Source organism: Aphelocoma coerulescens, chromosome 2 (assembly GCF_041296385.1).
Source record: "Aphelocoma coerulescens isolate FSJ_1873_10779 chromosome 2, UR_Acoe_1.0, whole genome shotgun sequence".
NCBI classification, from domain to species: domain Eukaryota; kingdom Metazoa; phylum Chordata; class Aves; order Passeriformes; family Corvidae; genus Aphelocoma; species Aphelocoma coerulescens.
The window spans coordinates 31,811,636-31,834,490 of NC_091015.1; the positions used below are offsets into that span (position 1 = coordinate 31,811,636).

Consider the following 22,855-nt stretch of genomic DNA (forward strand, 5'->3'; position numbering starts at 1 on the left):
CCAACAACCTCTTCTGCAGAGAAAGCAGGTAACAATAAGCACAGTGGGATGAATACCAGAAATAAAAACTTTAATAAATGCACATATGGATATAAAGGCATGTGGTACCTGGGTACCTGGGCTGAGAAATCAGAAGTGAATTTCCCAGACAAGCTGCTTAATCAAGTAGCAGGAAGTCGGGGAACAGCAGTAGAAGTAAGGGGTAAATAAGAAACTACCCACTTGTTCTGAATCAATCCTGTGTTAAAAAAAGTATTTGCATATGTGGCATTCCATTTCATTCCACAGACTACTATTCTTCTTAAATCACCCATTGTTCTTACATATTGAAGAACCACACCACTTCTAAAAACCATTTGAGGTGATACATGTGTTGAATTCAGACTTTCAGATTGACTTACCTTGGGAGTAGCCCTATTCTGTACATGAAACAGACCTCAATACAAAGAGGTCATGATTCACAAACTTAATGCTTAAGTTGCAAAAAAGAAAAACAAAGAAGGCAGTTCAGTGATTTAGACATTAATCTAAATTTTGAAATGGCCATTTTGCAAAAGATCGTGACTACAAGTACCATTATCTCCACTATTTCCCTAAGTGATCAGCGAAAAGACTGTACTTCTCACAATCTAATCCTAAATTTTTACATGTTCTTTCTGTAAAGTGCACTGAACTATGCTAGTAGATAAACTTAATCACTTACCTGCCACCATACAACTCACAGTATATTGATTTAAATAAAAATAAACCTTACCTGGCAGAAAACTGAACAAGTGCATACTGAAGAGCCTGCCTAATTTCCAGAAGAAAGGACTCGTCATCACTTAGTGTGTAATACCAATACTGCACATAGTCTCTCAGGGAAAACTGGATTACCTGAAATTGGAAAGGAAAAAAAAAAAAAAGAACTAATGAAAAAGGACAAAAAATATACAACAGTTTTTTGTGCCTGACAACGCAATAGCAGTTATCTTAAAAGGTTACCAGAGTAAACAATACTCCCTTACCATTAGGAAACTGGGAGTGAAACAATAAAATTCACACACTGAACTTCTTATTCATACTGGCTTGCACACCCTGTTTTTATCACTTCTTTTTCAGACTGGTTTGCACATAATGTTTTTCTCAACACTACACTGACAAAATATAATATACTGAAAATATACTCAAATATTGCCCAATATGCTGGCCCATCTCCCATGGTTTTTTCATTTATCACTCAAATATGATAAAATCTTGAAATTCTATTTGTCACTCAACTACTTCTGTATTGCATAGTCAATACCTGCAAAGAAAATAAAAGTAGGTTAAATAGTCCTGGTTAGAACTTACCTGTTGCAAAGGCTCATCAATTATGTTCGCACCTGTCAGTCTTCTGTCAATCTTAATAGGTCTGGCTTCACGTTTCATTTCTTCTATGCACTTGAAAGAGATTGGGAAATGTAACTTTGTAGGATTTAGCTCTAATTAAAAAACAGCTCTACTGTTTATGATATAGGTATATATACGTATACCATATATACGTATATCCAGTAATGACCTTATATATTTTTCATATTATTATAATTTATAGAGAAGATATAATCATAGAATCACAGGATTATGTAGGTTGGAAGGTGTAGCTCAACATCCCTGCAATGAGCAGGGACATCTTCAACTACATCACGTTGCTCAGGGTCCTGTTCAACCTGACCTGGAATGTTTCCAGGGATGGGGCATCCATCCACCACAATATTTTCTGTATTTTTCACTATATAGTACATAATGATGAGAACCTCCTGAAAACCTACTTCTTGCTTATTATAAAGGAGCAAGTGTTTGTTAAATTACTGGATCAGAAGGAAATAAAACTCAAATAGTTAGAAAAGGAGGGAAGGGGGAGACATAGCAACAGCACAAGATAGCTTTTGTGCAAGACTCCAGTTCCCACTTGTTTGTGAACTCGATCATGCAATCTCAGGCAGATAATTTTCAGTTGGGCTTTTGGTTTCTTTATCCACCTCAGTTTATTCTATATGCCAGAAGAGAAATTACTTTTTTGTACCATTGCTACTCAACAAATGAGCCTTTTGAAAGTAATTGACAAGGAGGGAAAGAAATTACTTATAGAAGGATTTGCAACTCAGAGCAGTTAACCCCAAGAATGACCTCATCAGAGGTGACTTTTGGCAAGCGACATACTGAAAAAGAACTCGCTTTATCAGTGCCTCTCTCAAGTGGACTAATGCAGTGTCTTTCTACAAAATTTCAATGAAATAGGCAATAAATTCCTCTATTTTCACAGAAGTAACAACCCAACAACTTACACTATTGTTCAAATAAACCAGTAATTTCTTTGATCCAGAGAGAAAGCTATGACTACATTGGAAACAAAGAAAAACTGCCAAAACCATATATGAAGGAATTATAAACCATATATGAATGTTCATATGCTCATAGAATCCAGGTTTTCACCTGGATTTCAGGAATTCATCTTGTCCAACCTTCTGCTCAAAGCAGAGCCAACTACAAGGTTAGACCAATTTTTCATGTTCTTTTTCTCTGATGAAATCTTTATGTGCCTGCAGTATAATTTAACTTGCTTTTGATATGTCTGAAGACATCTAAAATTTAGAGTATGTGCTTCTATTCCACTATAGGTACAACGGCTGACTGTAGTCTCACTTGGAGAGCATTGTTGGTTTTACATCTGCCTTCCAGACACTGACACAGAAGACAGACTTCAAGGAAGGATCCAACTCACATGACAACTGTCCAACTTGACTGTCACTTCACTCACAATTAGTCTGATGCACTCTACCAGTAAGAAATTATTAGTCAGGAAAAACGAGTATCACTTGTTATTGTTACATTTGACTCCTCCTTGCTTCATTTTAAGCAGGTAGGAAGCACTTGGGAGGAATGCAAGACACAAAACTCCACAAAGTGAGATGCAGCACAAACAAATGCAGGCTCCACAAGCATCTAACTGCACTGACTGAGTAACTTCAGACTTTTGCTTCACTGCACTAATGGGTATTTTTGAAGTCCTCTTTTGAAACTGTTAGGTAACTGTCAAATATGAGATATGCCTCGTTTGGACTGTGCTACTATTTCCCTTATTGCAGTCACAGGGTTTCATGAATGGACAAGACACAGGATATTTACACATATGCATCAAATCTGTGACATAGGCTATGACCCAGTGACTTCAAGAGACTCAGAGACTATTCAAGGACCCAACATGCAACTACAGACTGTAAGTTGTTATCACTGTTATCTTACTGTTCTTTGGCAATATTGTACCCAGCCTACAGAAACTCCTTGTCTTTTGGGTGAAGCTTAGAGACATCAACTACAAGAACGAAATATTTCACACTTCTGTTTAAGCTGGAGTGAATCTGCAAGTTAAATTGAAAGTAGCATTCAAGTTAACAGTTCAGAAGGCTCTAAACTCACCTTTCATTCAACATTGTTTTAACACAAGCCTGCAGACAACTGTGTATCTTGCAGAGCCAGTACATTATTGCATCATCCAGTAGGTTTCTGACACAAAAGTTATATAATGACTTGCAAAAAGAAAAACCAGTCTAAGTGTAATTTTTAAGCCTCCCTGTGTGTATGTAAACAAAGAAAAAAATAGCAGAAAGGTATACAATCTTCCATCAAATGTACATTAAGTATTCTCCTTAATGTGAGGTATTCATTATATATTTGCTAATAGATATAATCTGCAGCAATCATGGAATCAGCACCAAATCTGGTGTTCTAACATATGGTACGTTCTACACATTACATCCAGCCACAACTTTGACAGTCTGTATTACAACTGATTTCTGTAAAATCAAGCATTTGAACATTTATCTTAGCCTAAAGAAAATCTCTAAGTACCAAAAATACCCCAAAACTATCAATAAAACTCTGATGAAAAGACCATCTTATAAAGAACCAATATCACCAGATTACTCCTCAGACTACCGGAAAATAATTTCATGTTAAGGTGAATTCAGTTTGTACTTGGTTCATGGAAGAAGTATAATCTATACACACCAGCCACTAGGAAGAATATTCATTGTTCAAGATCACTTAGGGCCACAATGGTTTTAAACATGAAAAAACTTCAAGTTAAAAATATTACTTTCCATACAAGTCAGCAGAAATTTAATATAGATATAGCAAATAGGAATCACAAGCAAACATCACATTTGGTTTTGGTTGGGACTCATCTCTACTTGCACTGCTACTGAAAAGCTCAGCTGCACTTGTTAACGCTACTTTAATGCAGCGGCAAAAGAGAAATGCAAAACGCTATTGTAAAAGACAAACAGATTTTATTTGGTGAACAGCTCCAAACAGCAATTAATATGTCAGCTAAAAATAAATACCTTTGTATTACAAAACTTAAACCCAGAGATTAGTCAAGACAGGTCAATTGAGGAAAAGTGCTGTGTCAATAGTCCATACTCAAATCAGAAGTCAAACTACTGAATTTGCAAAGATTACACAAAAAACTCCACAAGAATTTAGTCCTTTATAAAGCAACCAGAGCATACATATATACTGAACCCAAAAAAAGTAACATTAACATTAAAAAAAGTTTCAGCATGCAGAGGAAATTTAAAAGACAGAAAAACTTCTCTAAATCCGCTCTCAAAACACAGGACATAAGTAACACTTCACAACCTATATAACAGAAGAACTAAAGTCTATATAGCACCAAGAATCTTAGCCATCTAAAATGAGGTTTCATTAACAGAACAGAAACATTAGCTGACTGCTGACTTCTCCTTTTTCAGCCTTAACCTCAGTATTTTTCATCTGGAGCAGTGACCTTTCTTTACAGTTTAGGATATACTTTCAGATTTATTTTAAAATATTCAAAGACCTAAGTTAAAAGGCCACCTACCAAACCAGCTATGAACTAGACACAGAAAAAGTTCTGTGATTAGAAAACATACTTGCTGAATCACAAGGTAAATTTCTGTGTTACTAATAATGCAGAACACTCACCCCCCTTTGATAGACAGTATGAAGTGTAGTGACTAATAGCTAAGAAAGAACAAACAGGATGCTTCAGTCAGAATAGCTGTGAGATTAAACTTAAAATAATTAGCAATCTTTGAGTTTTCTGTATTCTGATGTGCGCAAATTGATCAGGCCAAGAGATATATATGAACTTCTCAGCTGACAAGATGCATTGGTTCATACACCAGGAATTCCTAGAAATTCTACCTCTTGGCTATTAACAACATCTTCTTGTACTAAACAGATGCAGATTTATCCAGTTAGGAACCCTGAACTTTAAATCCATCAACCAAAATGACATGTCTGTTAGGAACTCAGAAAAGAAAAGAGCTGAATAGTGGATTCCACTGCTGCTCTTTATTCATCTTTGCCTTTCCAGAATTTTTGCTAGGTCTTGAAGAGAGCCAAAGATAACCTCTACATCCCTGAAGTACTGCAAATGTAGACTTTTTAACAGTTTGACTTTCATAGGCAAGCAACTTTGTGACCACAACCAAAAGTGGAGAGAGTACAGATGCAGTGATGGAAGACACCTAAGTAGTGACGACAATCTTGCACAAAAAAGTAAGAAAGAGCTCCCCCCAGAACAAACCAACACACACGAGTAGTCTAGAAAAGAATGGTTTAGTAATTTCTTCACAGATGATATTATCCAGTCAAATCATACTCATTTCTCATAATGAAGAAAAAATACTTTAAACAAACCTTCCATAACCTATTAAAAACCTTGTATTTCATAAAGGAAAAATATTGCATTTCACTTACACATTGCAGCTGATGCAAAAGATAAAAGCAGGCTATTTTACCTTAAGAAATGGGAACAATTCTTAGATTAAAACTGATTATTTCTAACCAAGTTATAAAATCTCATCTAGAAGTTAAGACCAGAAAACTTTCCTTACCTTAGAGATCCCAACTGATGTACAAGGGAGAAATGAATGTTCACACTGCTCAAGGTATTTTTCTGAATTGCTTTTTCCAAATAAAAGAGTAACCACAAAACCCCTAAAATGAAAAAAGAAAGACCAGGTGCAACAACAGCCACATTTTCTGACCTCTAGAAAATATTCAACAGCAAGTTATAAAATGACTATATATGACAGTTCTCAGTGTTTACTCTTGTGTTTTTTCCACACTGTAACGTGCTGCTCAAAATAACTGACAGAACTCTAAGTATGAAGTTTCCCAGTCTTGTATTATGTCTTGATATATTCTTACCACACAGCAGATCTATATAGCATTGTCTACGCTACAGTGTGCCTGCTCTGATGGCACATTGCCTGTGCTCACAAATATTAGCACGTGGGAAGGGGGGTACATACAGAAGTTGCTCTGGTTGTATGTATATGAATATTCTCCTACTTTAACACTATGAAGAAATAAACTCTGTAGGCTACTTCATTGTAGCATAAGCCACAAAATCACAGTCCAGGAATAAACTGATGCAGCAAGCATAACTAACCAATGCATATGTATAGACATTGTGCTCATCCTTGCTACAACAGTAAGAATTTATTTACAGCTTATGACACCAGGGGACAAAAAACCATAAACATCAAGCTGGTTTTACTGAGAAATAGATGAAAACCCAGTGTCTGTCCCAATTATAGCATAAGCAGAGCATGTAGCCTTTGAAATATCAAGCAAAGAAGAAAAGAAAATAGATTAGCCTTAGGATGGCTAAGCACAGACAGCTTTTTACACAAATTTCAAAGCATTCGATTAAAAGGCCAGCTGACCAGCATTTGTGACCACAGGAACTCACGAAGCTATTCCAGGCTTATAATGTGCTGAAGTAATACATTCCTTTAATATACATAGCTGTTGATATATGATACTCTCTCTCACTTATAAGATTAGAGAAAAAATCTTATCCAAGCTAAAATATGCCATTTAAAGGTTTTGATTTCCACAATTAAAATTTTTCCTTTTAAGTCCCCCAGAGGCCCAGTAATTCAGAAGCTGGGAGGTTAACTCCATGAAAGAGGAAAAAAAAAAAAAGGCTTGACAATGCACAAGAGGAGTTCACTGGATACTCTAATTCCCTTACAGAAGTCTTTACCTGCCATATGACAGCAAGGAACAAAAGCAGGTTTAATTGCTCTTCTGCTCCTTCTAACTTTAAAATCATAACACCAATCAGAGTTCACAGAGAAGAACTTCATGTTTTACTAAAGTTTTGGGTTTTTGTAATTATTAAAGTTTGGATTTTCTTTTGATCATCTATGACTTTTCTATTAGAAACCTCAGTTGTCTTTTAAAGAAACAGTATACTCAAATTTGGTCTAAAATCAACTTTAACTTCAAACATCCATCAGCAAGCTGCTTCTCCTCCTTTATTCAAAAGGACTGAAGCCTTGGAAATAACTACCTATACATTATATCTCTGTTTTTTCTCAAATATTTTCATGCTTTTAAAGTTAATGACTCATTCTAAAATACTAATACTACCAATACGGTTTAAAAATATGCTCATCTTCTTAGATGCCTTTAAGTATTTTCAGTTTTACCTAGAAATGCTAAGAGCTTCTTCTGTGGCAGAATCAAATACATTTTATTCTCTAATGTAAAATCTTGTGAGTATTAGAGAAGGATACATAGTCTGACAATTCAGGGTATCTGCTAGCTAACCTGAATCGTCTGGTGTAAATGCTTATTTAATTCATTAAGATGATTCTCAAAACATGAATGAGAAATCATATTAGTCTTCTCTAAATGAATAGAGCACAAAAAGGAAAAGACTGTATTTTGCTTAATTTTTTTGTAAATTCTTCCAACGATTACTGGATGGCCAGCTTTTTTTCAAGGGCAGATTAACAACAGAACAAAGGTAAAAGAGAGGGAAAAATGAAGACCACAGATTTATCATCTTCCCCTCAAATCTGGAAAGTAAGTCTCAGCTGAATGCTTTGTGAAAGTCAAAAAGCAGCTACAGAACCATTCCTGATTTGGTCAGCAGTTACAATCATTAACGGAGCCAGACAGTCATATACATATGGATGTGATTGAGTACCAATAATTACGGGGTTTGATGACAGAGCAAATTCTTTTAAATGGCAAAGCAATTGATGATCCAAGAAATTTCAATTTTTTTATTTGGCAAAAGCACAATTCACATCATTTTTATTTTACTTCCTTAGGACCGAAAGAGGGAAGCAAAGAGAGTAAGATAAGAAACAGTCTTAGCAGAAAAGGCAGATGGCAACAGACAGTCTCAGCACTCAGATAAAGGGGTTTACACCACTACTTGAAGGAGAGGGAAAAAGAAGAATAACACCCTGTAATATTCTACACAGGTTAATTAAAAAATATCTTTCTTTAGCCTCCTGCTTTTGAGCTCAGTTCCCTAAGTGAATGAGTTACCAGATCCTGAAGGGAAAAAGGCTAACATTTTATAAATGAGTCTTGACATGAAACAAAATGAAATAAAGAGAAATTGTGATTTTGAACTTTTATTCACATATACAAATAGTTTCAGTATTCTTCCATGTCCACCAAAAAGAACAGTACATTTACTACAAGACATCTGTGCAAACACAGAGTTGAAAGCAAATCAAAAAGAAGTAATTAGTACATAATAGGAGTTAAACAGTATAAACAGATTGATTACACTGACACAAATATGGCATCACCATTGTCTTCCTGCACAGCTCACTGGCGTATAATGTAGATGCTGAGGTCAATACTAAGAATATGACCAGCTGTGATTCATCATTTTCTCTTGCTAAAACTACAAAATGGGATAGAAGCTGGACTTCACCTAGTGGAAGTCAGAAGTTTTTCATACAGGCCACTTCTTTTCTGAATGAAATATAAAAACCTTGAAAACTGTGTGACGAATTGGACAAGAACTCCAAGTTTCAACAAAAAATTCAACCATAAAAATCCATGTCCAAAATTGTTATTTTGCTCCAAAGAAGGGTACAGTTAATATTACGGACACTACTACAATCATGAACTAAAACTAAATTTCTACTATGATCATGAACCAAAACTAAAGTTTTGTTTTCTAAATTTATATATATGATGTTATGACATATAATTGCTAATCATAAGTGCAAAAGTTATTTCATAACAATTTCTGTTTGTTTCTAACAGAAGCATGACCAAGCACTTTGTGAAACTTCAAGGGAATTAATTAAAAAAAAAAAAAAACCAGGCAAGAATAATTTAGATACAAACCCATTTGGCCTAGTTAGCACTCATGGCTCTGTGTGCTGAATGTTACAGTAAGTGAGTCACTCTGAAAAAGATTAACAGTGTAAAAAAGGGCCAGATCACATCTTTAGCCAAGATGTATATGTCAAAGTAACGAAGTGATGACATTCTACTGCAAGGGCTGAGACCTCACATCTACATACATAAGTAAACACTCCGCTTTAGCAGATACACTACCCCTAGATGAATTTATCCTTAATAAGATCAATGTTTACTGACTAGCTACAAAAATGAACCAAAGCAGCAGAATAACCACAGCAAAGAGATACGAGAGCTGACTTGAGAACGAATGAGCTCAGGCACCACACGCAGTTTCATGGCGCCAAATTGTAGCTGACTTCAGACATGCTCTATGAGACTATGTTGACTGTTAGCTTTGAAAAGCCAAACAACTGAAACTTGAAGAAAGAATGAAGGATAACCTCCTAAGGAATTATTATATCCCATGTTATTTTCCATACTGCAAGTACTAAGGAAGTGGTAAGACAAAACAAAGACCAGATGCACTCTTGCCCTTTGGATGAACTCTGACTTTTGCCCTGGACAAACAGGTAGCAAAATATGCCAACAACACCTGTATCAAGACTTAACAAGACAAAAGCATTTATTTCAAGTTAGTTTTACTTTAACTAAATCCCTTTTCTAGCAGACTGACTATTCTGATTCCTCAGAGATGAAATACCAAGCCTAATACAGTTGAAACCCAAGTGTAGGAGCTCTAATTCTGGCTACTAAACTCTACTACATTTTTTACGAAATATACAGGAATATACATACATTCTGTATGGTATCAAGTAAGAAGGTAAAAAGAATATCCCATTGAGACATTCTAACATGCCATTAAAAATGTTTTAATGGTTACAATGCAGACACCATAATATACAATGTAGTAACGGTGCTAAACTTCGCCTGTTTGCTCCCTTCCTGCCTATTAAGATAACAAAGGAAAAGTCTATGGCTGCTGAACTGATCTACTTGTTCAAAGTGTAGCATTATTTCCATACACCCAGGACAACATCCACTCACATGAATCAAGCGCCTTAGGTAGGAAAATGAGATTGTGATAGAAAAGGAAACGTAAGTACTTAGAAGTACCTGGGAAAAGAACTGACACAGTAATAAAAAGTATGAACTGAAATACCACTGTTTTTATGTGAGCATTTGTCCTCTTAACACCCACTAAAAATAGCTAAGTTAAGATTTCAATTACAAAAATTTTGCTCATAAAGAGGTGCTCAAATGTGGAATATTAATTACATAAAGCCACTTTAGATTTTCAGAGCAAGCTCTCTGCTAATATACACATTAAATTTTTTCTTTCACAGCAAATTAAACAAAACACTACACAGTGTACTTACCCACCCACAAAGCAGAGGATATAAAATGCAAAGTAAAATATAGCGAAGGGTCCAAAAGTTACTAGAAAAAGCACAAGGCCAAGACTTCCCCATCCCCATATGGAAAGACTGGTCTGTAAATAAGAACACATAGAAAAGGAATAATTAATATTATATTCATACAGCTTTAAGTCTCCAGAACAATACTTGTAGTTCCTACAATGTTTGATACATTTTAACCAGATATAAATTCTGCCTGATGAAATAAAAATTACCTTTGTTTTTAAGAGCATATTGCTATCAAATATGTCCCCCACTATATTGTGGGTCAGTAATCCAGTTTAGCCAACATTAGAGCATTTTTCTTTCAGATACTGTTCCTCATCTCTCACTTCAGATGCAACTATCATCCTTCAAGGTGCGACTTTTTTCTTCTCTATTCTCTTTCTGTGCACTTTGTTTCTTGAGATCCCTTCCTCCACACCTCTCCCCCCATCCCTGCCGTGTGAAAAGTTCTCCACCACCTTCTCAGAAAAAGCAGGCTTTGAGATAGAACAGGAAGAGACAGAATACAGTCTTGTTTTACACATCTAAGCATGTTATTTTCTACAACCAAGCAATGCTGTTTCTTCCCTAGATCAAAGCAGGTGCAAGACTAAAAAGGTGTCCCTTTCTCCAGTCAAGCCACAGGCGGGTCAACAGGTGCACCAAATAATTGGCACAAGTATACTTTTACTCTTCCCCATAAATAAAAGGGAGGGAAACTTCAGAAACTGATACTTGGGCAGTGGCAGGGAGTCAAGGGTTGTTTGAAAAGCCCATGAAAAAGTTAAAATCAGCCACAAGAGCACATGTGGGCCTGGCAGGATTTTGGGGTTGATGTCTGGCATAAATGCAGCATGCAAAACTCCACCTGCACTGGTAACCACCAGTAGTACAAAAAAGGCAGCAAGATTCCAGTTATTGTGCCAATATAGGTTATAGTGTAAGTGCATTTATATACATACATGTATACACATACTTGATCTATCTATCTAGACACACGTGTCTGTACATACCTATACGTACATGCATGGTAATCTAAAAAAGCAAGGCAGGGAAAACCTGACTGACAATAGTTTTTACACCATCACAATGCTGCAATGCAGTCAACAAAGCTTATATAAATTTAATTCAATCTCGTCTCTAGTTCAATATGGAAAGCATGTTTCAGCCAAGTCCCAAGAGTGTGAAACACAACGATGACAAGTATTTATAGGCCACCAAAACTGTTCCAGCTCTAAGGTTCTCAATTTTTTTTTTTTTTTGGTTGTTGTTGTTGTTGTTTAATTTACGCCTTTCCTAACAGTGATCAAATGACACCCTGATGGGAACTCAGACAACTGTGTCAACAAGTAACACTAAGAAAGTATTTAAATAAACTCGTCTTGCAGTTTGACATTTAGAAAACAAACAGAGATTGAACACCAGATTTGCAGAGAGCCCTTTTTTAGCTTTTAATACGGAGGAGCTACAGATCATTTCTCTCAAGGGACTATTTAGATTTCATCTTTTCATCTTAGGTACAGGTTTTAAAAAAATCTACTTTTTCAAAAAAAGTTTTAAAAATCCTATAGACAATAAAAAATAATATAAATTAAGACTCTTATATAAAGCACCTTTGATTATTTTCTGAGAGCAAGACCAAAAAGCAAAATCACAGCTCTGAAGAGATTTCACTGATCTAAACTGCAGTCATCAGAATTACTTCATTCTTCTTAGTTAAAAGTTTAATGGAACATTGAGATGAAATTCTATTTTCTCCTAGTTGAACTTTCTTAGCAAGAGATAAAAGCTGTACTGGCTTTGTTCTTAGTGTTTCAGTCTGGGAAAAATGAAAACATACTAGTATGTAGATGAGTGTAATTGAAGTACTGCAATTAAAAAAAACACATTGCAAGTTATTAAATTCTCTTTAAGCTGAGGAAATGCTTTAATAGATAATATAAACCATAAAAGCCACAACACTAAAATGCTGAATTGGCACTACAAAAAAAAAAAAAAATCTCAATCACAACTGAGTAGAAGATTTTGCTGTTTTGTTGACTCATAGTAAGTAAATGCAGTAAATTGTGGCCTTCCAGTACATGAAGAGAGCCTACCAGAAAGATTGAGAGAAACTATTTACAAGGGCACGTAGTGACAAAACGAGGGGGAATGGCTTCAAACTGAGACTAAGTTTAGATTAGATACTAGGCAAGAGGGTGGCAAGGCACTGGAACAGGTTGTCCAGAAAATTTGTGGATGCCCCAATCCTGGCAGTGTCCAAGGCCAGGTTGGTTGGGGCTTTAAGCAACCTGGTCTAGCAGAAGGTGTTCCTGCCCACAGCAGGGGGGTTGGAACTAGATGATCTTTAAGGTCCTTTCCAACCCAAACCATTCTAGGATTCTATGATAAACTCTTTGGAAGATAGAAAGGAGAGACACACCAGTCAAAAAAAAGAAACCAAAAAAACCTGGCAAATGCAACAGAACTAAAACATGAGATCCCACTGCACATCTACATTTCAATACAAAAAGAAGATTCTGCATATCCATACCCTCAGAAATACATTTTAAAACTTCTGCAGAGCACTACAAGCATGATAAGGAAGATATGCACACAGAAGATAGCATTTAATGATGGTCTTTTTATGTCAAAACCCCATTATGCTTAATCACATCATTCAAAAAAGTTTAAGTTCTAAATATGGGATAAGCACTCTAAATGACTTAATTAAACTAGATGGATGTATATTCAGAGCTGGATGAATGCATAATTAACAAAGAAAGCTCTATAACTCTAATAAAGAAAACAGTGACCTTTTGTCCTATGCCCTAGTTTTGCAGTTTAGCATATGGGTACAGAGATTCAAATCTCATTTGGTATTTTAATAAGATTTCTTAAAATTTGTACAACTTTGTACACTGCAGGAAGTACAACAGATACTGGCCCAATTCCTGTATATCCTAAATGAGCAGTTTATAGTATTATGGATTTTGAGACATTCAAAGGGATTAAATCATCAGGATGGTACCCTTTCTGCTGACTGTAAACAGAACTTCCCCTAACTCCACACTTCTTGACGGGACTTCAGCAATATAACTCCTAGGAAAAAAAATGAAAACTTACTTTAAAAGTTCTTTATACATCAAAACCAACTATTTTTGAATAGAATGTCCAAACATACACAAATATGATGCAGCTAGTCAATATGAAAATAGTTCAGGTATTTAAATTCAAACCCCACTTAGAGCTTATTTCCAAATTTTATTCATAATGGTAACTTTTTAGAAGATTCACAGATTTACTGAAGCTCTGTCTACTCTTATTAAAGTTAGCTGCAGGGTGAATGCTTATCACTCTTGACAGAAAGAACAAACCAGTCTTCTAAAGAAATGGTGTAATTGCTGGCGTTTAAGTCACAGCTATCCAGACCCTTCAAAAGAAGCTGACATGCCCTATATTGGCACAGCAAACTTCCAAGCTGAGCTGGCACAGTGCTGTTCACTGACTTTCAAGGAATTAGGGACAGTTACCTAAAGGCTAAAGAGAAACACAAGCCTCAGTCCTGTGGTAGGCATGGTTAGGTATACACTGTGCGCATACACATGGATAAAGGAGGTTTATTCCATGTCAGCAGCTGCTCCACACTTCACCAGTTTTAACCACTTTTGCTTATCACCACTAGATACTCCATCTTTGTCTCACCATCATCACTTCTTAGCTCTCAAGTCTAAGATTTTACAAGGACTTCTGCAGTATATTACTAAGGTTATATATATATATATATATATAATGGGTTAATGTAGCACTGTGGTCACACACAGTAGTTTTCTTTCCATAGTTGGGAGTTGCTTCAGCAAAATAAACTGCAGCTGAAGTACAGCAGTGTCTGTAAGCCCCAACAGTACACTGAAGAGGCTGATCAAGTGAGAGAAGGCACACAAAGATGAATATTCATATGTGCTTGATTCAGCTTTAACAGATAACAAAACTATCACCTCGATGACCTGTTTAGTTTTCTGACTAGGTTTTGTCCATTTTTCACATGGAATGATTTTTTCCACAGTATACAGTCAAGTACTAATAGTACCTAAAGATTTTGCTTTGTTATGCATATTTGCTTTTTCTTTGGTTTCTGCTTCCTAATCAAGGCAACATTCTGATGGTCGAAGCTGCACACCATTACGGCTAATAGTGCTGAGCTAACACTGACTATGTGACTTAACATGACCACTCACACAGAAGTTTCTAAAAATCCACAATCCACAGCAATTACTTATTCCAGAAACAAACACAATTACGTCTTACTAAAAAGTAGCTTCAATAGGTTTCTTATTTGCTTAATCGATCTGACAATCTTTCAGACCTTTGCCCCACACCCATTTTTAAGCAAGATCTTCAGTCTTGACACATCTTTCTCTAAAAATGATTCACCAATGTAGGTTTGTTGTTTAGATTTAAACTAGTGCTGTAAATTTTAGCTTGCGACTGGCAGTAATGTAACACATGTGTCTGGTTCAGGGCAAAATAAGTGTTACTCCACAAGTCCAGATAACAGGTTCCTCCTAGTCCCCCTCTGCTACTGAACAACGGACAAGTGTTTCCATTCATGAGGCTCTGGGTGCCACCATCCTCCTACTCCAGCAAGAAGCTCCTGTTCCAGGCACTTGTCTCTCTTCACAATTCCCACACACATTCACAGTAATTGTGGTTTCAAGTTTGAAGACACAGACCAAGAGCAAATAAAGAACACCCATATTGGAAGGCCGGGCTCTGGAATCATCTGCTTGTCAATCTTAAAGCTGCAGCAGAAGATTTAAGTCTTACCATAGCATCCAAAAGACCAATACCACTTTGGAAGATTATAATTTGTGATTATTTTCAGATTTAATGGTTGCAACAGAATCATCTGAACTTTGAAAGAACAGCAACATTTAAAAACAAAAACATGTTTCTTTGCTTACCTTTTACTCTCTTTATCAAATTACACTTGTCCATTAAAAAGTTACAGTAGCTGATCTGTTCCCAACACACACTGATAATCAAACTACCTTTTGCCATTTGGCTAATTTAAATTATTAGGTTGGTTTTTTTTTTTTTTTAATGCTTCGTCTGGGCTCACATTAAAAAAATTGTCAGAGATTGCATTCACAGTAGATGTCAAGTTTAATTTTGTTAATTCCACACATCTGCCTTTTAATTTGCCTTCCATTTTGAGTGCAAATGGAACATGTTCACATATAAACCTTTCTATAATTAAGGTGAGTGTCACTTTTGTCAAGTGATTAAAAACATTATTTTAGGTTTCAAATTACTGTCTCTTCACTAGCATGACAAGTAAAATTGGAAAGCTGTACCAACTGGAGTGCCAATTTCAGCACAGTGAAATTGTTATGTTACACTACTCAGAGAAATATTTAACAATTGTGAAATAAACCATTAACAGCTTTCTAGTTACGTTCTCCTATCTGCCAAAGTTAAAGCAGTCATCTGAAAGACACGTCAACAGAGATTTGAGTTCTGCATATCATGATATCCTAACAACACTAAAGGTCTCTTTTTAACCTCTTTCTTCTTATCCTATTGCCCTTTTCTTTCCCTAGCCCATAAAGGCAAACAACACCCTAAGCTCCACTCCTACTTCACACTATGGAAAAATAATTGTGGTGAATTTATACAATAATTTACTGCAGTACTCTCAAGGAAACTCTTGAAATTTTAACAAAATTTTTAAAGGACTTTACATAGTCTATTTTGCTTTTGTCATTCTACGTTTAGATTGGTTTTTTTTTTCCTAAAGAAAGCTTAAAATACTAAAGCATATAAATATACACTAATAATCTTTTACATAAATAAAAAAGATAATGTTGATTAATGTTAAGAAGTTTGGCCAAGTTTCTTCCAGGTAAGTGTAGTACTCCTGCTGATCCCTCCTGGTTACAGAGGCTGGAAACTCTCTGTTGCAAGCAAGAGTCCATCTGTCTCCTCTCCACCTCACCTCCCCTTCTTCCATTCAACGCACACTTTGTATGTCAAATGGCTTAATTACTTAACAGTTGGATTAATTCAAACACAATCATGTCTAACTGCACTGAGTTTGGGTTTTCCTGCTGCTCCTCACATTGCATGAAACAGTAAAGCTTTTGGGATCATTTCCCCCTACTCTCCCCTACAGCTATACAAGGCGGAGTAATGGATTAAGCTCCAATGGACAGGCAATAATTTTTTGTCTGTATTCACTATTACTGTGGTTTTGGCTATTCCTGAAACTCATTTTTAGAAGTGCAAACATTTAAATGAAAATACATTCTAACTTTTTCTTAAAATATGTAACATTATAGTGTGTAACTAGAAAGACTAAAAGTTATTGTGCACATTACTTCGATTTTAGTATTGATCCAGAGAGCAACAAATTCCATTACTAAAACTTGACTGCTTGCAATAAGCAGAATATTACTATACAAATTGTAATATAATTAAAAATTAAGAAGTTCCATATTTTGATACAACTGGGGTTTTTGCAAGTAAAAGACCGTTTTTGTGATTATCACTTACAGTTCTATAAGAAATGGTAAATATTTCCAATGTCAAACTTTCTTCTCAAGTAAACAGAGTAAAATTCAGCCTGGAGTCAAGAGTCAAGATTATTTTTTCTTCCTCTCTCACACTTGCTTTGCCACCATTGCTGATCATTACATGAGATTAGGAAGCAAAATGTTTAATTTTAAACTGACCTTCATTTTACTAACCTTTATTTCCAGTGCTAACAGCTACTTTATTATATAGCAAAACTATCATCAAGGGACAGAAAGATTCATTTCATGTAACCTTTTCTTGAATGGCCCAAGTACTTTTCTTGCCATGAAAAACAAAGAGGCCACCTTCACAGATGCACACTCTTCCTGATAACATGCTTGCATTAAAATCCATTCTGAATCATGTTCTACTTAAAGGATATGAAATTTTGGTCAAATTTAAAAGAGGCACTTGAGCATCTTGGATAGCAATGGGAAATAAAAGAGGCAAGTCCCACTTTCTGCTACTTTCTTCAATATGAAAGTGACATAATCAAACTCATCTTTAATACCAATTCCAAGAAAGTGATCTTTTTCCTTTGTAAGAATACATATTGACTTGTATCCAAGCTAATTTATTTATTTGGACAGAAAGCAAGACAAAAAGATAAAAGCATTTTGGATCACCTTAGGTGATTGAAACAGGGCCAGGCTTCACAGGATTGCCTAAGGTGATCTACAGTGAGAGAATAAATAATCCCTCCATCTTGAATTCAAGCCAAAGAGATAATCTAGACTGTTCTACATTCAGCCTCTGGATAAACAGATTACATCTATTTCAAATTCTCCTGGTGCAAAATAGTGGCAAAGTGGACAGTGGGGGAAGCCCCCAGAATCCTTAGCAGGTGAAAAAAAAGGTCTGTTCTCCTATATAGCTAAAATAATGAGGTCACATGCTCTAGGTCAAGAAACTGTTATTTCATTTTTGACTACTGCTCAAGTAGCATCTTAAGCTTTTTATTTTCCGGCAGCAAGGAGTTATCTAAACGTTCTTTTCACCATCTTTTTTCTTTTTTCACTGCTAAAGAAACCTGATTCCACTGAATGAACTTGAAGAATCATGAGCTTTGCTTTGAGAACAATTTCTGCCACTCCAGCTCCTAATATTTATCTGTATGCATTAAATGAGTCTCTCTCAACAAGAATCAGATCTAGTGGTCATCTCTCTGGGTTTCTAATAAAAACGTGTAGGCAGAGCTCACGGATACTACAGAAACAGTTGTTTGGGACACGTTTTTAGAAAGGTTTCTTCATACCTAGAGAGCTGTGGTTTTGGGAAGTAGAGAAGAAATCTCTTTAGTTCTGAGCTGTTCTTCTGTCATAGTGGTAACTTAACTAAGCATCCCTTTTGCCAAGCAATAAGCATCTGCCTATTCCTGGAACTTAAATCTCCATTACACTTGCCCAATTTATACCATTACTAAAAAAATTTATACAGAGATTATTTATATAAACATTATTTTGGACAGAGTCTTCTGTTCAAAGGCAAATCATTATTGTCTATGATCTTTACAGGGAGGACAACATGGAAAAAGATGGGTTATAAGTGGTTTGATGAACAATGATTACTTTTCTTAAAATAAATCCATTTTTTTTCCTATGGAGATACCACACAATTTCACAGCAGTGGTTGTGTGCAAAACAGTTTGTGCAATCTTGAATTGATAGAATCAGCTTAAAAAAAAGAATAAATATAAAAAAGATGCACAAAGATACAGTATCTGTTTTGGAAAATCTCACTAACTTCAAACAACAACCCCACTACAACAAAAAGTGAAACTAAGTGAAAGTGCAAAGTTTTTGCAAATACAGATGTGTCAGAGAAATAAGGTATAAAATAAGATAAATTATATAAAATTTTGAACATTTTGGAACTGCACACTGCAACAGCAGTTATTGAGCTTTATTTTTTTGCTTTTTCCTAAATAACTCATCACATGTAAACAGCAGACAACATCTTCAAACTTTATACTTACAAAAATACTAAGACTTCTGTTCTACTACTTGAGGACTTGCTTGAAAGCAGCCATAAGCAAATAATTGTTTTCAAGCAAATTCTTTAAAAACCAGTAGTTTCTTCTAAACAGACTGATAAACCATATGTTTCAATATATATCTGCAGGATGTGTGATTTTTTTTTTTACTGAGAGTTAAATTTATTATATGTGTATTATATATTATATGTATTAAATATATTATATGTATATTCACATATACATAAATATTATATATACACACACAAAATCCAGTACTTAAATTTACTGCAGAAAGATTTAGTCATTAACTTCTGATCAACCTTTAGTACTCTGGCTTCCTCAGCCTATAAAATTAGTCATCCAAGAGTTTTGTTTAGTTCTTTAATCCACTACTAATATTATGTTGCTATTTGCTACTTGCATCACAATTTTCAGCATTATCCCACTAAATGTAAGATGCAACTGCTTTGGATGCAATATAGTGGTTTACTGTGGGTTTTTTATTCTTTGAATAGTATGTTCAATCTAATAGATTCCAAATAAGCAACATTCCTCATCTAGATGAAAAAGTTACTTTAAAAATACTAAGCTAAAAACATAACTTCAGAATATTTTTATCAAGGACTGTACTAAATATAGACTCTACTTGCCCTATTAAGTTTGGTTACAAATGTGAAAGAATACAAGTAGAAGAAGCTAATTCACATTATCTATCATAATTGCCAGAAGGAGTCCTCCAGTAACAGACTGAACAAGACCAAAAATTAATTTTCACATTGTCCCAAGTGATCAAGGCTGTTGTCTCTAAATACAGTCAGTCATGCCATCTATGTTTGTAGTATTATTTTGGTAAACGAAATAATGTGGTTAAAACATCCCTATCCTTTTTACAACCCCTGAAAAAAGTTTTTCCTCTTTTTTCTAATTTATTAAAAAGGAGGAGAAAAGCTGTAGGCAATAACTGTAATGTCAAAGGTCACCTTGACTAAAGGCAGTACTGTAATTGCTATCATGGAATCCAAAACCACAAAGCTTAACAGAAGCCAACATAAATGATTATTCAGACTGTACTGGCAGCAGAAGAGCATCAACAGGAGAGAAGGTCCAGGCCAGGGAGGAAGGAAAAATACATGCCAGTCAGTATCATCTCAGTCTCTAAGAAGGTTGTGAGCAACCAAGAGATTTACCAAGTGCAAATTGTGCCTGAGCAACCCAGCTGCTTTCTACAGCGAGGTGAGTGATACTGAGGACAAGGGCAGGGCCTTAGATGACGTGCACTTTGCCTTTAGCACAACATCCCACAGCTTCCTTATCACTAAATTGGTGAGGTAGGGGCTGGATGAGTAGATTAAAAGGTAAGTGAAAAAGTGCTGGATGCAAAGACGTGACTAGCGGTACAGAGTTCAGTGTGCAGCCAGTAACTAGGTGGAAACCTTCAAGGATCAATATGGGACCAATGATGCCTTAGCAATGTGGGTGATGTGATACAGTGAACTCTCAGTGTGCACAGAATCCTCAAGTGGGGTGAGTGCTCATTACATTGGAGGGTTCTGAGGTGTATCAACAGGCTGGAAAAATGGGTTTACAGGAACCTCATCAAGTTCAACAAAAACAAGCAGAGGTTTGCATCTGCGGTGGACTAACCGTGGGCCACAATACTGTCTGGGGCCCACTCTCTGGGAAGCAGCTCTGCAGAAAGGGACCCCGAGGTGGGCTGTAAGGTGAATCTGAGCCAGTAGTGTGCCTTTGTAGCAAAGGTGGCCAACAGTATTCTACGCTCTGTCAACAGAAGTGTCACTGGCAGAGACAGCAAAGTGAATCTTTCTCTCCATTTGGACACCCCTGGAGTCCTGTGTCCAGTTTTGGCCTTCCCATTAAAATCCAAATCAATCTGGAAACCAATGTACAATATCCAATTCCACCACAAAGGATTTTGTGCTGAAACAAAATATATCCATATTATGAAGCCACTGGCGACACCTGTCACCAAAACAAGGGTAAATTTAGAAAGCTTGTTGGTGCTCCCAATTAACATTCTGACCCTCTTTTATGTGACTGAGAAGTAACACAATTTTTAAAAGTATTACTCCCTTCCTCCTCTCTCTGGTGCTCACCTTTGTCTTCAAAAATAAACAAGAGTCGTAGTCTCTACACACCTACCACCAAAGTAATAAAGGCAGCATCTGCTGACAAAACACCAGATTCTGAAGAAACAGCTACCAACACTGTATTCACTGATTTTAATATTTTGGCAGATTTGTTTTTTTCTTTTAGTTCCAAGACCTCAATCAGTGCCAGCAGCATGAACTAGTTTCAGTTTGGACTCCTGCTTGCAATGGTCACCCCTTCGCTATATCTAATTTCTTGTCTAAAATGCACTGCTAGTTCCACAATAGTTTTTTAAAACTATGTAGTGCTTTTTAATCAGTATTATAATTAACAAACTGGAAAATGAAATGGATATAAAAACTCCAAAGATCAGAGTATGCACCACAAAGAAGTTGTTGTCAGTACACAAATAATAAGTAGGATCCCAAGCGCAAATATAGTACGTTTTAAAGAAACTTAAAACCACTGACAGAATACTAGCACCTTCCTCTGGAGACTGTAATGTTACTCCACTGTTTTCTTCCAAAGTTTAAATTTTATGCAGTTCTTTGAGTACCATAGGTTTTCTCCAGTTACTAAATACAGAAACTCTGATAAAACCATTATTTCACTACAAATTCCCAGTGGTCTCTGAGAGTACATCTGAACTCCAACAAGGCCAAATTTCATATGAAGCATGCTTACTGGGTTAAGACAAAATAACCATGGAAACAGCTGTTATACAAAATGACACAAACCTTTACAAAGCTAGAGTAAGCCTAAAAACTTCCTGTTCCTTGCAACTGTTTTTCTGGACAGAATAACATCATCCAGTTGCACAAAATAAAGCAAGAGAAAGAGATTAGTTCAGTGTCACCAAGTTTTTCAATACTGCACAATATACAAAAAAATCTGCAACTTCTTTAATAAGCAGCTGATGCCTAACTTCACAGAATGGACAGTGCCAACACAAAAAATCAGCACTCTGATTTTGCTTCTAATCAGCAAAAAAAAGCCCTTACTTAACAGGGGGGGAAATTGTTTAAGTATTATTGTCTTTTTCCAATGGAACAAACGTAACAGGAATGCAACAGAAACAAATCAAATCTTTCCCCTTCATGTATTTAATATCCCCTTTTCCCAAAACCTCCTACAGCCCTTATTGCCTGTGTGCTTTACCCACTTGCTTTCCAGAGTCGTTTGGGGAAGGCATTTGGGAAGGCTTGCTCACTCTGTGCATCTCTTTCACAGTTCTCTGCACTTTTGCCTTCTCCTTAATACTGTTACTGAGAAAACTGCTGTCTGCTGCCCACACAACCCTGAGCAACTCCACAAGTTTTATCAAGTGGTTTGCTACAGAATGCTGCTGACAGTGCTGCAGGTAAGTAACTAGAGTGGAGCCTCCTACAGCTTCTTCCAAGACTCTGCTCCATAACCTCTGTCCATCTGGCCTCTCTATGAAAGCAAAGAGCCTGTTGAGTATCCTAAATTAATCTTTTAGCCTCAAGTAGTCATCTTCTTCCTCATACTAAGTCTGGGCCCAGAATCAGCACGTCAACTATTTCCTGGATATCTCCAGGTTCATGTACTACCTCTCCCATTAAGAAACAGAAGAGGGAAAGCAAGTGTGAAT

The 22,855-nt window shown here is 36.0% G+C and overlaps 1 protein-coding gene across 4 annotated transcripts in view; it reads right to left on the bottom strand.

The window, feature by feature from the left end:
* LOC138106407 (sorting nexin-13) overlaps positions 1–22,855 on the bottom strand; it is a 66,415-nt gene that overhangs the window by 34,640 nt on the left and 8,920 nt on the right. For 3 of the 4 annotated variants that reach the window (XM_069006962.1, XM_069006959.1, XM_069006958.1), the window contains exons 2-5: positions 10,581–10,693; positions 5,907–6,009; positions 1,333–1,422; positions 755–876 (exon numbers count right to left, since the gene is read on the bottom strand). In XM_069006962.1, the coding sequence (XP_068863063.1) occupies positions 755–876; positions 1,333–1,422; positions 5,907–6,009; positions 10,581–10,693 (428 nt within the window). The remainder of the gene's footprint in view (positions 1–754; positions 877–1,332; positions 1,423–5,906; positions 6,010–10,580; positions 10,694–22,855) is intronic. The other variant, XM_069006960.1, reaches the window with a different exon arrangement.